The 13,506-nt window shown below is 46.1% G+C and overlaps 1 protein-coding gene across 1 annotated transcript in view; it reads right to left on the bottom strand.

Moving 5' to 3' along the window:
• Dnah14 (dynein axonemal heavy chain 14) overlaps positions 1–13,506 on the bottom strand; it is a 221,151-nt gene that overhangs the window by 27,969 nt on the left and 179,676 nt on the right. Inside the window, exons 69-73 of the mRNA XM_032914677.1 lie at positions 12,200–12,444; positions 8,735–9,156; positions 8,450–8,648; positions 4,238–4,474; positions 2,110–2,195 (exon numbers count right to left, since the gene is read on the bottom strand). Of these exons, the coding sequence (XP_032770568.1) occupies positions 2,110–2,195; positions 4,238–4,474; positions 8,450–8,648; positions 8,735–9,156; positions 12,200–12,444 (1,189 nt within the window). The remainder of the gene's footprint in view (positions 1–2,109; positions 2,196–4,237; positions 4,475–8,449; positions 8,649–8,734; positions 9,157–12,199; positions 12,445–13,506) is intronic.

Here is a 13,506-nt window from a genome sequence, read left to right as displayed (position 1 = left end):
GTTCCACTGTTCTTGTCTAGAGCAAGAAGAACCCGTATTGTTTGGAGTTGGAAGACCCAGGATAATCCAACTGGAAGACACATTATCCTTCCATTCATAGACAAAAATCAATGGCCTAGTCCGTAAGTTTAAGTGGGACAGAATACAGGTCTGCAGAGAGCTGTGGACATGTGACCCATGCTGGGTGCACATATAGTACATGAGTGGTGAGTGCAGAACTCCCCGGTGAAGACTGCCTCATACACAAACCACAACAGATTCCCACAGAGTTAATGAGACAGTGTTCTCATCAGTCAGTGTCTTTAGTCTTTGTTCTGTTTCTGTGATAAGATCCCATGACCAAGGTAACTCTTATAAAAATAAATCCTTTAATTGGGGGCTTGTTTCCATTTTCAGAGGCTTAATCCACTATGCCAGAAAGCATGGTGGTAGGCAAGCATGGTATTGGCGAAGTAGCTGAGAGCTACGCCCTGATCAATAAGCAGAGAGACAGGGTGGGGGTGGGTGGGGGGTGGTCTGGGGAGAGGGGAGAAAGGGAGAGGGAGAGAGAGAGGCAGAGACTGGATTGGCATGGACTTTTGAAACATCAAAGGCAACCTCCTTTGATGCACTTCTTCCAACTAGGTCATGCCCACTCCAGCATGGCCACACCTCCTAATCCTTCTCAAGCAGTGCCACTCCCTGATGACTCAGCATTCAGATGGATGAGCCTACTGGAGGGAGGCTTTCTTATTCAAACCACCACAATGATCAGACTGGACTGACAGCTTCCTTGCTGAGAACCCAGGCTCTGAAGTGGGATCCTGATCTGTGGCCACCATCAAGCTGCTGAGCCTCCTGTCTTTAATGACCTTTTGGGCACTTGGGGGAGTTTTAATCACAAAAACTTTGTTTTTGAGGGGTAGAAGGGAGAGGAAGACAGAAGAAAGAACATTATGGTGAATTATATTTCATTCTCCCCCTTTCTAAATTATTTTTCACAAGGAACCACAGATACTTGTGGAAATGTTCCGGATGTGCCTATCTGTTCATCATTGTCACCGCCCCCCAAGCCCCCCTCCCCAGATTCTTGGTTGTCAACTTGACTACATTTGGAATTAACTAAAACCTCAAAGTGAGACACATCTGGGGGCAGGATTTTTGTTTAATTTGAGGTGGGAAGACCCACTCCTAATCTGGATCTTTGAGGTGGGAAGACCCACGTCTAATCTGGGCCATACCTTCTGCTGGCAGCCTAAATAAAAAAACATGAAAAAAGAAAGCCCTCTCCCTTTCCCTCCTTCTCTTTCCTTTCATCCCCTTCCTCCCACTCCTCCCTCCCTGCTCCATCTCTCTCCCTCCCCCTTCCCCTCCCTCTCCCTTTCCCTCCCTCCCTTTTTCTCCCCTCCCTCCCCTTCCTCCCCCTCCCCTTCCGGCTCCCTCTCTCTCCCTCCCCACTTTCCCTTCCTCCCCCTTTCCCTCCCTCCCTCTCTCCCTCCCTTCCCCTCTCCCCTTCCCCCTTCCTCTCCGTCTCTCTCCCTCTCTTCCTTTCCCTCCTTCCCTTCCCCTCCCGCTCCCGCTCCCTCTCCATCTCTCTCCCTCCCCGTCCTCCTCCCTCTCCCCCTCTCTTCTCTACTTCAGCTATATGAGATGGTGCCTTCTTAAGTGCCAGTTTGGTGAATGTGATTTAGCTGTGAGTCAACCATATGCTTCCAGACATTAAACCCAGGAATCAGACACATTACCAGTCATAACCAGATTGGGCAGCTGCTGCCTTCTCCCTAAAGGACTGGTTCTGTTCCTGTAATTACAGCATAGAGGAGGAGGGCAGAAACTAAGTGCTGTAGGCGGGATGAGTCTCAAAAGTACAGGGAGACAGTGGTGGCAGTGAGCAACTCAGTTCGTCCCTCAGGGCTTCATCTCGTCCACGGAGGATGAATTAGGGACATGGTCACTGCGGGACAGAACATCAGAGTGGAATGCTGGTGCCCTCCTCCAGTAAGGCTTGGTAAACTTAAGCTTTCAAAGTCAAGTATATTTTGTTTATAAATTAATTTTGAGGGGTTCAAACTACCGATAAATTTACTTGGGGTATTTAGTATCTTAATCTTTTGACTTAGCATATCTTACCAAGATAAGCCTTTGAAACTGAGTGAGTTTTTCCCAAGGAAAAGTTATAGGGTGAAGCATTTCGTCATTTTCATCCAGAAGTTCCGCTACATATCACCAAGAGAAAGAGAATGAAATTAGCAACAGGACAGGTGTGCTACTACAATACTGTTATGATACACACTTACGTTTTAAAGTCACAGAAGGACACATGGCGGGCTAAATAAGTGAGCGTTAGTCCTAGGGCCTGGGCAACAGTAACTACCCTTTCATCAGGGAGTAGACAGCAGGTCTAACCTGCCTACTTATGTGTGAGTTCAACCATGAGTAGGTAAACTCCGAGTTCTTTACAAAATAAAAAGATCCTCACTTGGGGTTGGGGATTTAGCTCAGTGGTAGAGCGCTTGCCTAGGAAGCGCAAGGCCCTGGGTTCGATCCCCAGCTCCGAAAAAAATAAAAAGATCCTCACTTTACAAGAAGGGTTAACTGAGTTTGTTCTTTTCACATAAAAGTTACTGTCTCTTTTTGTCTTATATTAGAACATCTTATGGATCGCAGAAAGATTAGTGACAAATGCGACAAAACAAAATAACAACAGTGACCCACACGCAAAATAAATAAAGTAACAGTGTGTGGGGGCAGGGCTTCTTCATTAGAAGTGAAAAAGCAGGGAGGAGGGAAAAATAAAAATAAACTGATGACATACACGTCGCCTATCACAGGTCCTATCAGCCAACGAACAATACACTATACAAAAGAAATGATCGACATCAGGAGTAGTCACCAAAAAAGAGGTAAGTGATTCACTGTGAAAATGGTTAAAGTCCATGTGCGATTAGGCAAATTACATTGCCGATACCCCTTTGGAAGGTACTTGCCAACAGGGTGTGTTAAAACTGAAGTGTTAACTTTTCAAGTGGGTACAACTCAAAAAAGGGCAAACTTCTAATCAAAAAATGGGCACCTGGGCTGGAGAGATGGCTCGGCAGTTAAGAGCACACGGTGCTCTTCCAGGGGACGCAGGTTAGAATCCTAGCGCCCATGTCAGGTGACTCACCAACATTTGTTAATTCCAGCTGCAGGGGTGTCCGACACCTCTGGCCTCTGTGGGCACCTGCATTCACGTGGACACCCCCCCCCCACTTAATCAAGAATAAAAAAGTTAGAGAAAAGATAAGGGGCGTGCACACCACTGGCGAAAATATATAACTTAGATTTTTTAAAGAAGTCAACTTGGCAGGGGCTACCAGCCAGCATTTCTACTTCTGGAATTTTATCCCTCAGACAGAGAGAGGGTAAGTGTGCAAATGCCGATGCTATTATACCAAGTTACTGTGCATTATAGCAAAACTCTGCAAGTAAACAAAAAATGGAGAAATAGGTGGCAGGAAACAAGCCAGGCTGCATCCCACGGTGGGGGTGGGGTGCGGTGGGGTAACCGTAGGGAAAGGTGGCAAGAAAAACAGAGAGCAGAGTTCAATGAAGAAAGAAGAGTAGGTGCTATGACAAAATGGCAGCCCGTAAAGACCCACTTTCTGGGCAGCTCTTCCCCAGGGCTTACCGGGCTTTTCATGGGTAACTTTTTCTTTCTTTTCATGCCCTGGGGACTGAACCCACCTGCTATGTGGGGCGAATGCTGTCCTACTAGGCTGTGTGTCCAGCTCCTGCGTAACTTTTATAGAACACATGTGTGCTCCATCAAATGAGGAGTCCATCCATGCAAGGCTCAGGACCAACCCGTGTGCTGTAATGACATGCTGCCATGTCGAATGTTCCCAGAGGCCAGAAATTCTACTGGCCTCTCACCTAAACAGCGTCGTTCATAAAAATTCCTTGCTAAGGTTATCATGAGGCTTGCCCAGTTTCAAACGTGCCATGTAGAACACAGAGACGTCCTCACTTCCGTTTGGTGGGATCTACCATTTTGGTTTGTTTGTCTGAGACAGAGTTTCCCTGTGTAGCCCTGGCTGTCCTGGCTCTCACTCTGTAGACCAGGCTGGCCTCAAACTCAGAGATGCACCTGCCTCTGCCTCCGGAGTGCTGGGATTAGAGGTGGGCACCACGGCACGAGGCTACCTTCACACACTGAAAATCGGCGCATGCCCGCACACATTTAGTAAGGTTAGGTTAAAGAGCTAAGGGTCCCTACCCTCCTTCGCCGATCTGGGTGTTTTCTGAAGTGAGGGTGCATCTGAGAAGAAGGGCAGGCTTAGTAGGGAGTACACGGCCTCCGAGTCCCTGAAGGTGTTCCACTGCTGCTCATTTGACAGGAGTGACTTGCACAGGAGGGAGAAGGACTCCATTTGGTTGCTGATGTACTGGCACTGTCTCCACCTGAGGTCCAGCACCCACTGGAGATGCCCCTTTCTCCGTATTTCAAAGATACCTATTAGAGAGGGGCAACCAGTCACAGGAGGGAGAGACCCTGCACCTTCCAGTGACTCGATACAGAGGAGATGATTGACAGGCATCTGTTGTTGAGCAAAGAACCACTGCAAAAATCTAGAGGGGCTGGGGCTGCAGCTCAAAGGCAGGACGCTTGTCCAGCGTGCATGAAGCCACGAGTTCTGTTTCCAGCACCGCAACAGCCAGATGTTCTGACTGGATACATTTTGTTATGGAAGAAATGACAGCCAGCACTGACCATTTTAACCCTTTCAGCATGGACCTCCGTACTGCATAATCTGTTCTGCAGTCACATACAACTCCCCTCCCCTCTCCTCCTCCACGCTCTGATGGCCAACAGCCTATTCTGTTTATGTAAAGTGACGTCCTCAGATACCTCATAGGATGGTGTTTCTATTTTTGTAACTGTCTTACCCCATTCGACAAACATTATTAAGGCCCAGTCATGTTCCAGTATGTGATGGGATTGCGTTTCTTTTTAGTCCTATTCCAACTGCTATAAGGTCAAAATTTGCTTACCCCTCCGTCCGTTGGCAGACACGTGGCTGCATACACCTGTCCACTGTCATAAATGCACCACTATGAAGACAACCTTCCAGATTCTGCTACGATCCTTTGGACAGACAGCTGGAGTGGGATTGTTGAGTTAACCGACTTTTCTGTCTTTAATGTTTTGGGGAAATGACATTCTAGTCTTCATAGTCTCAATTCCACCAGGGGTACATAAAGGTTAGAGGCCACTGCCGCAGCCAGTGCTCCTCACGGGCACACGGGTGGAAGGGTGGTCCTTGGCCAGCAGCTACGTCTGGGATGTTTAGAACCTCTGGGACTTATAAGGAAGGGCCTGCTAGTAGGGTGGGTTTTAACAGTGAAAATCCACTTCTGCTTCTGGTTCTAGCCCAGGCCTGCTGTTCCTGATCCACTGAGGTGTGGCTGAGCTGTGCTGGGAAGCCCCTGATCTCATCCCTCAGATCAATTGCCCCGAGAGTCTAACACTCTTGAAAGTGTGAACCTAAATAATTCCTTCTTTCCTGAAATTATTTCTTTTAGGTGTTTTGTACTAGTGACTAATACCAATAACATAGACCTTTTTCTTTGTTACCTGATAGGACTTTTTAAAAAGTATGTGTGAGTACGTGTATGTTGTGTGTGTGGTAGTGTGTGTGCTATGTATGTGTGTGTGGTGTGAGTGTGTGTGTGTGTGTGTGTTGGAGTATGTGTGTGTAGGTGGTGTGTGTGTGTGTGGTGTGTGTGTGTAAGTGTGTGTGTGGTATGTTTGTGTGTGTGTATGGTATGTGTATGTGTGTGGTGTTATGTGTATGTTGTGTGTGTATATGTATGTGTGGTGTGAGTGTATGTTGGAGTATGTGTAGTATGTGTGTGTGTGTGTGTGTGGTGTGTCTGTGTGTGTGGTGTGTTCATGTGTGTGTGCTGGCACATGTGTACACATGCAGTGGCCAGAGATCAATGGCTGGTGATTTTGCTCAGATTTTCTCTCAGTGACCCTGAAGCTCACAGAGTCAGTGCCACTGGTTGGCCAGTGAGCTTGGCTACAGGCACACACAGTTGTGCCTGGCTTTTGATGTGGGTGCTGGGAATCTGAACTTGTCACTCATGTTTGTACAGAAGGCACTTTGCCAACTGAGCCATCGTCTCCCTCTGCTCAATCTTTTATAGCTTCAGACCTTGCATTTGAATCTCTAATCCCTTTAGACTTAATGCTTGTATTTGGTATAAATAAAGGTCCAACTTCAGTCTTTTACATGTGCTCATTCAATTTTCCCAATAATTGAACGCAAATATATAAGTTAATTTCTGGGCTCTTTATTCTATGGCATTGACTTCTCTTTTTAAAGACTTATTTTTATTCTAAAATATTTTATTTTAAATTATTTAAAATTTTATTTTAAATATATGTATACACGTGCATGTCTGTGTGGGTGAACATGCGTGTGAGTGCAGTTGCCCAAAGACGCCAGAAGAGGGCACTAGGTCTCCCCGAGCTGGAGTTATAGGCAATTGTGAGCCACCCAGGGTGGGTGCTGGGAACCAAACCTGGGCCCTCTCTAAGAAGAATATGAGCTCTTAAACATTGAGCTCTGCCCAGCCCCTTATTTATCTGCTTTTATGTGAATATAACCTACTTATTCAATAGGAATGCACTCTTATAACAAGTTTTAAATGAGAAAGTGTGAGGCATTCACACTTTTTAAAACATTTTAGTTTTTAAATTGTTGGTATGTGTGTCTGCCTGTATGAGGGTATGTGCATGCGTGTGCAGGTATTGGCAGGCATCAGATCCTCATGGAACTGGAGTGGTATGCAGCTGTGACCTGGCTGATGTGAATACTAGGATCTAAATTTGAGTCTTTTGTAGGAAGTATATGCTCTTACTGTTGAGCCATTTTCCAATCCTGAGATCTATTTTTATATATTTACATCATACATTTCCCTCTCAGCATTGCTTTTGCTATAACAGAGCTTAAAAGGTTGAGTCATGACGTCAGTGGTGGCGCACGCCTTTAATTCCAGCAATTGTGAGGCAGAGGCGGGCTGATCTCTGAGTTCTGAATTTGATGCCAGCCTGGTCTCAGAATGAGTTCCAATACAGCTAAGTCTACCCTAACAAAACAAAATAAAACAAACAAAAAGAAAAGAAAAAAAAATCAGTCATTAATTAAGTACAGCGTCTTACTTATTGTTCTATTGCTTTGAAGAGACACCATGATCAAGGCAGCTCTTTTAAAATAAAGCATTTAATTAGGGTCCTGTTCACAGTTTCAGAGGGTCAGTCCATGATCATCATGGCAGGAAGCAGACAGGCAGGCATGGGGCTGGAGCAGTAGCTGAGAGCTTTACATCCTGATCTACAAGCAGGAGGGAGAGGGAGAGGGAGAGGGGGAGGGGTAGGGGGAGGGAGAGGGACAGGGACAGGGACAGGGAGAGGGAGATGGGGAGAGGGAGAGGGACAGGGACAGGGACAGGGAGAAGGAGATGGGGAGAGGGAGAGGGACAGGGACAGGGGAGGGGGAGGGGGGGGGGAGATGGGGGAAAGGGAGAGAGGGAAAGGGGAGAGGGGAGAGGGAGGGACAGGGACAGGGACAGGGAGAAGGAGACGGGGGGGAGGGAGGGACAGGGGAGAGGGGGGGGGGGGGAAGGGGAGATGGGGAAAGGGAGAGAGGGAAAGGGAGAGGGAGAGGGACAGGGACAAGGACAGGGAGAAGGAGACGGGGGAGAGGGAGAGGGACAGGGAGAGGGGGAGGGGGAGGGAGAAGGAGAGGGGGGAGAGGGGACGGGGAGAGGGGACAGGGAGAGGGACAGAAAGAGGGACAGGGACAGGGACAGGGACAGGGAGACTTTGGGCCTGGCATGGACTTTTGAAACCTTAAACCCCACCCTCAATGATCCAGCTCCTCCAACAAGGCCACACCCCCCAATCCTTTTCAAACAGTTCCATTAACTGGGGACCAAATACTCAAACACACAGGCCTCTGGGGGCCACTCTTACTCAAAATACCACAGATAGGTATGCTTGATGGCTCAAGATTTCAATAGTAAACGAAATATCATTATTCAGGAAGGGGCCTGATGGCATGGTAATCAATGTGTGTCCTTATTCACTACAACTAGGCCTTCTGCTTTACGTTCCGACCACCATGATCTTGCCAGTTATGATTTATTTATTTACTATCTATTCACTCAAAAATGAGTCAGGGGGTTCATGAGTTCTAGGCTTGCTTGTTTCTCACAAGCAAATAAAGCACTGTGTGTGACTGTGTGTGGCTGCGTGTGGCTGCGTGTGGCTGTGTGTAACTGCATGCTCACACACTGGTGAACCTGATATAGAACTTAGCTCAATTACAGAGTAGAAACCCTCAAAACCTTTTAATATTTTACAAGGAAACATATTTTAGTGTTTTTTTAAAATACATTCAGAGACATTACTTGTACTTACTATTTAGTCTAGGCTTGGAGAGTATATTTTTAATATTTATCAAAATGCCAGTATATAAAAAGATGTTCCATTCCTCTTCTGGTAGGAATCCTATGTCGTCTGCTGTCAGAGTGTCACTGGAATGATCCCTCATGATGGTCGTGCAAAGTCGGAAGGAGAAGCAGAGTTTATGCTCATTAAATAGAGCTGAAGAGACCACCTACAGAGACCACATCTGTCACACGAGGCCACCTTCAGAGACCGCGTCTGTCATGCGAGCCTGAGAGGCAGTGCTGGGAAACCCACCTTAAACACATTTCTTGTCAGCGTGTCTATCACATTTTTGATATTCTCAGCTAAGGGAGTCCTCTCACTCTCCAGGTTCTCTTGGTCTGAGAGACTTAGGGAAACCTCATCGACTTTTTCCTGAGAAGTGTCATCTGTCTTCCAATCAGGCTTTTCTTCTTTGGTTTTGGAAACTGTAGAGGAAACAAAAACCTTCCGGAGCCACTCCAGGGAGAACTGGTACATATACTCCACCTGCCTGAGGCTGGCCACCACGAAGTAAAGCAGGGCGCCCCGCGTGGCGATGGGAAGGTAGTTCTTGCGAGTTGCTTGAATTTCACTCTCTGCTTTTTCTGTTTTTTTGATGCGTTTGGAAATCTCATTGGAAGTAATTTTGGATTTTCTCAGGGTTTCTACAATCTCTTCATCATCTAACACACTTCCTAAAAATGAACAAATCAGGAATTTAAGTGAAAACCTCTTGAAATGGCAACTTCCCTGCTCTGGGCATCGTGACAGCTTTCTCCATAGGCTTTTTGTCGGGTTTGTTCTTCTTTTCCTAGTAAAGCAGAGTTGGAAGTTTCATCAAAGGAAGTTTAATTTAGGCTAAAACATGAGGGTTAGGAGAGAAAGAGGAGCTCAGAAAGAGAAAAGACAGAGCCAAGCGTGGGCGTGGACTTCAGGGGAGAGTCACTCTGAGAGATTTGAAACGAGTACGTCATGTTTATAAGAAATATGATTCTCAGTGTGCAGGCTCCACCCCTGTCTTCTTTAAAAAACTCTTTCTGAATTCTATTTTATTACAGCAACATAGTAAGTAACAATTTCATCATAAACAATACATTTGACCTTATACGCATGCATGCACACGTACACGCACACACACACACACACACACACGCACACGCACACGCACACGCACACGCACAGATGGTGGGAGTGTAGCTCAGTGGTTGGAGAATTTACCTGCATGTACAAGACCCTGGGGTTTGATCACTAGCCCATCCCCCAATCTAGACCGCAACAAGCATACCATTATGTAATATATTCTGCTATTTTCATTTGACCAGCGAGGGTCATTCCTCAACCGTTATCAGTTTGCAACTTTTGAATAAGCAGAACATTAGACCAAGAAATTCTTCCCACTTCTTTATTTCAAAGGACCCCTTGGATTTTCATTACAAACTTTCCTTCCTTCCTTCCTTCTTTCCTTCCTCCCTCCCTCCCTCCCTTTCCTCCTTCCTGCCTCCCTTTCTTTGAGACCAATCTTGCAATATAGACTAGGCTGGTCTTGAACTCACGAAGTCCCAAATTGCCTCTGTGTTCCAAGTGCGGGGATTAAAGGCATGTGCCACCACACCTGTCTTTTTAGTTACATTTTTAAAGAACAATTATGGGTGCTGGAGAGATGGCTCATGGATTAAGGGTATGCACTGCTCTTGCAGAGGACCAACGTTCTCTTCTCAGCACTCATGTCAAATTCCTAGCACCTCATTGGGTGGCTCAAATCTCTACCTCTTCTGGGCTCTGCAGGCACCTGTACACTCCTCTTGGGTGCACCTAATTACAAAGTAAAACATTTAAAAAGGATTTTTAATTAAAACTCAATTTTGGTCGGTGCTAGCAGCTAGAATTATCTCAATGCTCTAATAGAGCCAACACCTAGCAGGACGTGAATATAAAAATATGAAGGCACAAAAGATGCACGCGCCTCTCTGATGGGCCTTAAACTATTTTCAGTTGCTTCCTATGAGTGGGTCACAGAACGTCAGCACCCGTGCCTCTGCACTTCGCTGGCCCAACTGGTGCCCTGTGTGTGCACTGCAGAGCACTCAGACGAACCCCAAACCCCGTCAAGGTTTGTTTTTTCTTTTATTGAAAATAGATTTTATTCTGGTTATGGTTTCTCCTCTTCTTCTCTTCTAAGATCCTCCCCTCTTCCCCTCCCATCTGGGCACACCCCTTCCTGTCTCTCATTAGAAAACAAACTGGCTTCTAAGGGATGCTAATAAAATAAAGTGTAATAAGATAAGACAAAAACAAACATATCATTACAGGATAAAACAAAAGAGAAGGAAGAGAGCCCCAGAGAAGGCACAGGACACAGAGGAAGACACAGAGAAACACTCGATTGTACACTCAGGAGTCCCACAGAAACACGAAACCAGAAGCCATAATATACTTGCAAAGGCTCTGCAGAGTAAAAAAATTAACAAACGAATCAATAAACTGCCCCGCCATGACGTTATGGAACAAAAGATTGTAGCCATACTTAGGGCTATAGATGAGTCTTGTTTTTTTTATTTTTATTTTAAAGATTTATTTTTATTCTACGCATATGAATGTTTTGCCTGCATGTGTGTGTACCATGTGAGTACAGGACCCATCGAGATCACAGGGGGGCGTCAGAGCCCCTGGAACTGAATTTACAGATGCTTGCAAGCTGCCAAGTGGGAGCTGGGAACCAAACCCGGGCCCCAGGAAGCGCAGCCACCTTCACTGCAGAGACACCGCTCCAGCCTCCTAGTTTTCAGCTTATTTTGGTAAAGAATCTGGTAACACCAGGCTTTTACTCTAAGCCAGGCCCCTTTAGATTTGGCCAACAGTAATTGGTTAACCACGGTGAATATAAAAAGTAAATCTACAGGGGTGGGGTGTGCCGGGCTCCAATCGTAGCACTGGAGGCTAAGGGAGAAGAATGCACCTCGAGGCTAGCCTGGACTTCTCAGATTCTTCTTTAAAAAACCAAACCAAAAAAAGGGAATAGAAGGCAGAACCTGTCTGTGACACTCAAGGTCGGTCAGGTGCCTCACTGGACATTTGTATTAAAAACTAAGGGAAACAAGTGCACTAAGCTTATAGACAAGTTCTACATGTAACCTCGAGAGCTGCTTTATGTGAGAAACATACGGCGTCTCCTCATGGGACACAGATTAAAATGCAGAGACAGTTCAGGGTGAGGTAGACGGCGCTTTGTCCCGGTTGGCTTCGGCAGTTATGTCAGTGTGAACTGGGAAGTTAGCACAAACTTTTTACTGCTACAAAAGATATTCTTAGATATTCTCCCAGCAAAAGGAAAACAATTGTGACTCCTTTGCTCATAAATGCCATATTTTAACCTGATTGTTCTCTACGAAAGGTCCTTTAGGGTTAACACTTGGTGGCCCTAACCTTTTGGTGTCTGCAGCCAGCCCTGAGGCGTGAGGTAGCAGGAGGTGCTTGGAGTGAGCACAGCACTGGGAGGGAGTCAATCAGCCTTGCTAAGATTTGCTTAAAACTTTAGGTGTAGTGTTTGGTGGTCAGATGTGAGCACCAAACGGAGTTAACATTCACGGCTGACTCAGGCTGACGGGCAGGGCTCACCCATTCTGACTGGATATCTGGTACTAGCAGAGACTCGGCATTTTTGTTACCAATCAGAAGATAAACTCACGGGCTTTTCCTTGACTTTAAAGTCTCTTGATTGTGCTGAGTTTCCTTCCTTACCTTCTGTTTTCTGGAGCAAGGTCAATGTTTTATCCTCCAGTTCCTCCAGAGTTATGGCATCAAGAGAAATGCTCTCCAATAACTGGGCCCGTTGATTTTCTAAGTGCGGAACTTCGTGACTTACTACTGTAGACAGGAGTTCATCTTGCAAGCCTTGGAATGTCACCGTGAAGTTGATGATAGTAACGAAGTTATAAACGGATGGGAAAAAATGGGGGTTTTCTAGTTCTGTAGATAAGTACAACCTAAAAAACGAGAAAGACGCTAGTTATTCAAAGGGCTACAGAAGAAAACAATGGAACCAAATGTTTAAAAAATATGAATGGTATTTTCCTGGAAGTGAAAAGATCCATTTGCAGTGTTGCTCATCTTTGTGCTCAGTGTATGCTTTTGCTTTATGCTATGAGAGCAAGCCTGTATTTAAGAGTTTAAAAATGGATACGAATTAAATCCATACTAGATTTATTTAATCTAAGGCAAGGAGGAAGACAAATGGTCATAGGAGTTTTGATACCACTACCTCATTGTAAAGAATGGCTTCTAGGCTCAGAGCATAAGACAGTGGGGGATTTGGGTCAAGAGGTGTCAGCTCCTTGGGACTTTCTGGACTCTGGCTGAAGAGGACCTGGGCAGAGGGCAGGGGAGGGCGGAGGGTGGTGGCTTAGAGAAGCTGTGAAGACTGAGATTCTAGGTCTTATCTTGTTTATGTAGCAACTTACTGGAGCAGGGGAAATGCTCTATTTTTAAAAGGTAAGACTGAGGCAGAGAGAGAGAGAGAGAGAGAGAGAGAGAGAGAGAGAGAGAGAGAGAGAATATGTGTGTGTGTATGTGAGAGAGAGAGAGAATGTGTGTGTGTATGTGAGAGAGAGAAAATGTGTGTGTGTGTGTATGTGAGAGAGAGAGAGAGAGAGAGAGAGAGAGAGAGAGAGAGAGAGAGAGAGAGTGTGTGTGTGTGTGTAGAGCTCTGTTCCCAAGTCTTGTCTTTTAAATCAGCACCCTCTTCCCGCCCTCTGGAAGGCGTCCATTCTTGGCATCAGTTGGCCACAGTTGCTATGACCCTCCTGCTTCTGCCCACGAAGAAGCAATGGTCTCACATGACCCAAAAGGCTTCTCCCCTGGGAACGGTGTTTCTGTGGCTGTTGACTGTCACCCCCAACAGCTCTTCGTGAAGTTGCTTCATTCTTGTCCTTGAATGGAGACCAGAAATAGCCCTGGTTCTGACCACACTTCAGGCCTGGCCAGAGATCAAAACATCAAATGTGTTTAGGGGCACTGGCCACGGTTCTGTCTTCCTGTTACCTCTCTTA

The sequence above is a fragment of the Rattus rattus genome, chromosome 10, assembly GCF_011064425.1.
Source record: "Rattus rattus isolate New Zealand chromosome 10, Rrattus_CSIRO_v1, whole genome shotgun sequence".
Lineage (NCBI taxonomy): Eukaryota > Metazoa > Chordata > Mammalia > Rodentia > Muridae > Rattus > Rattus rattus.
Note: the sequence above shows the minus strand (reverse complement) of the source record. Positions and strands in the feature narration are given on the sequence as shown.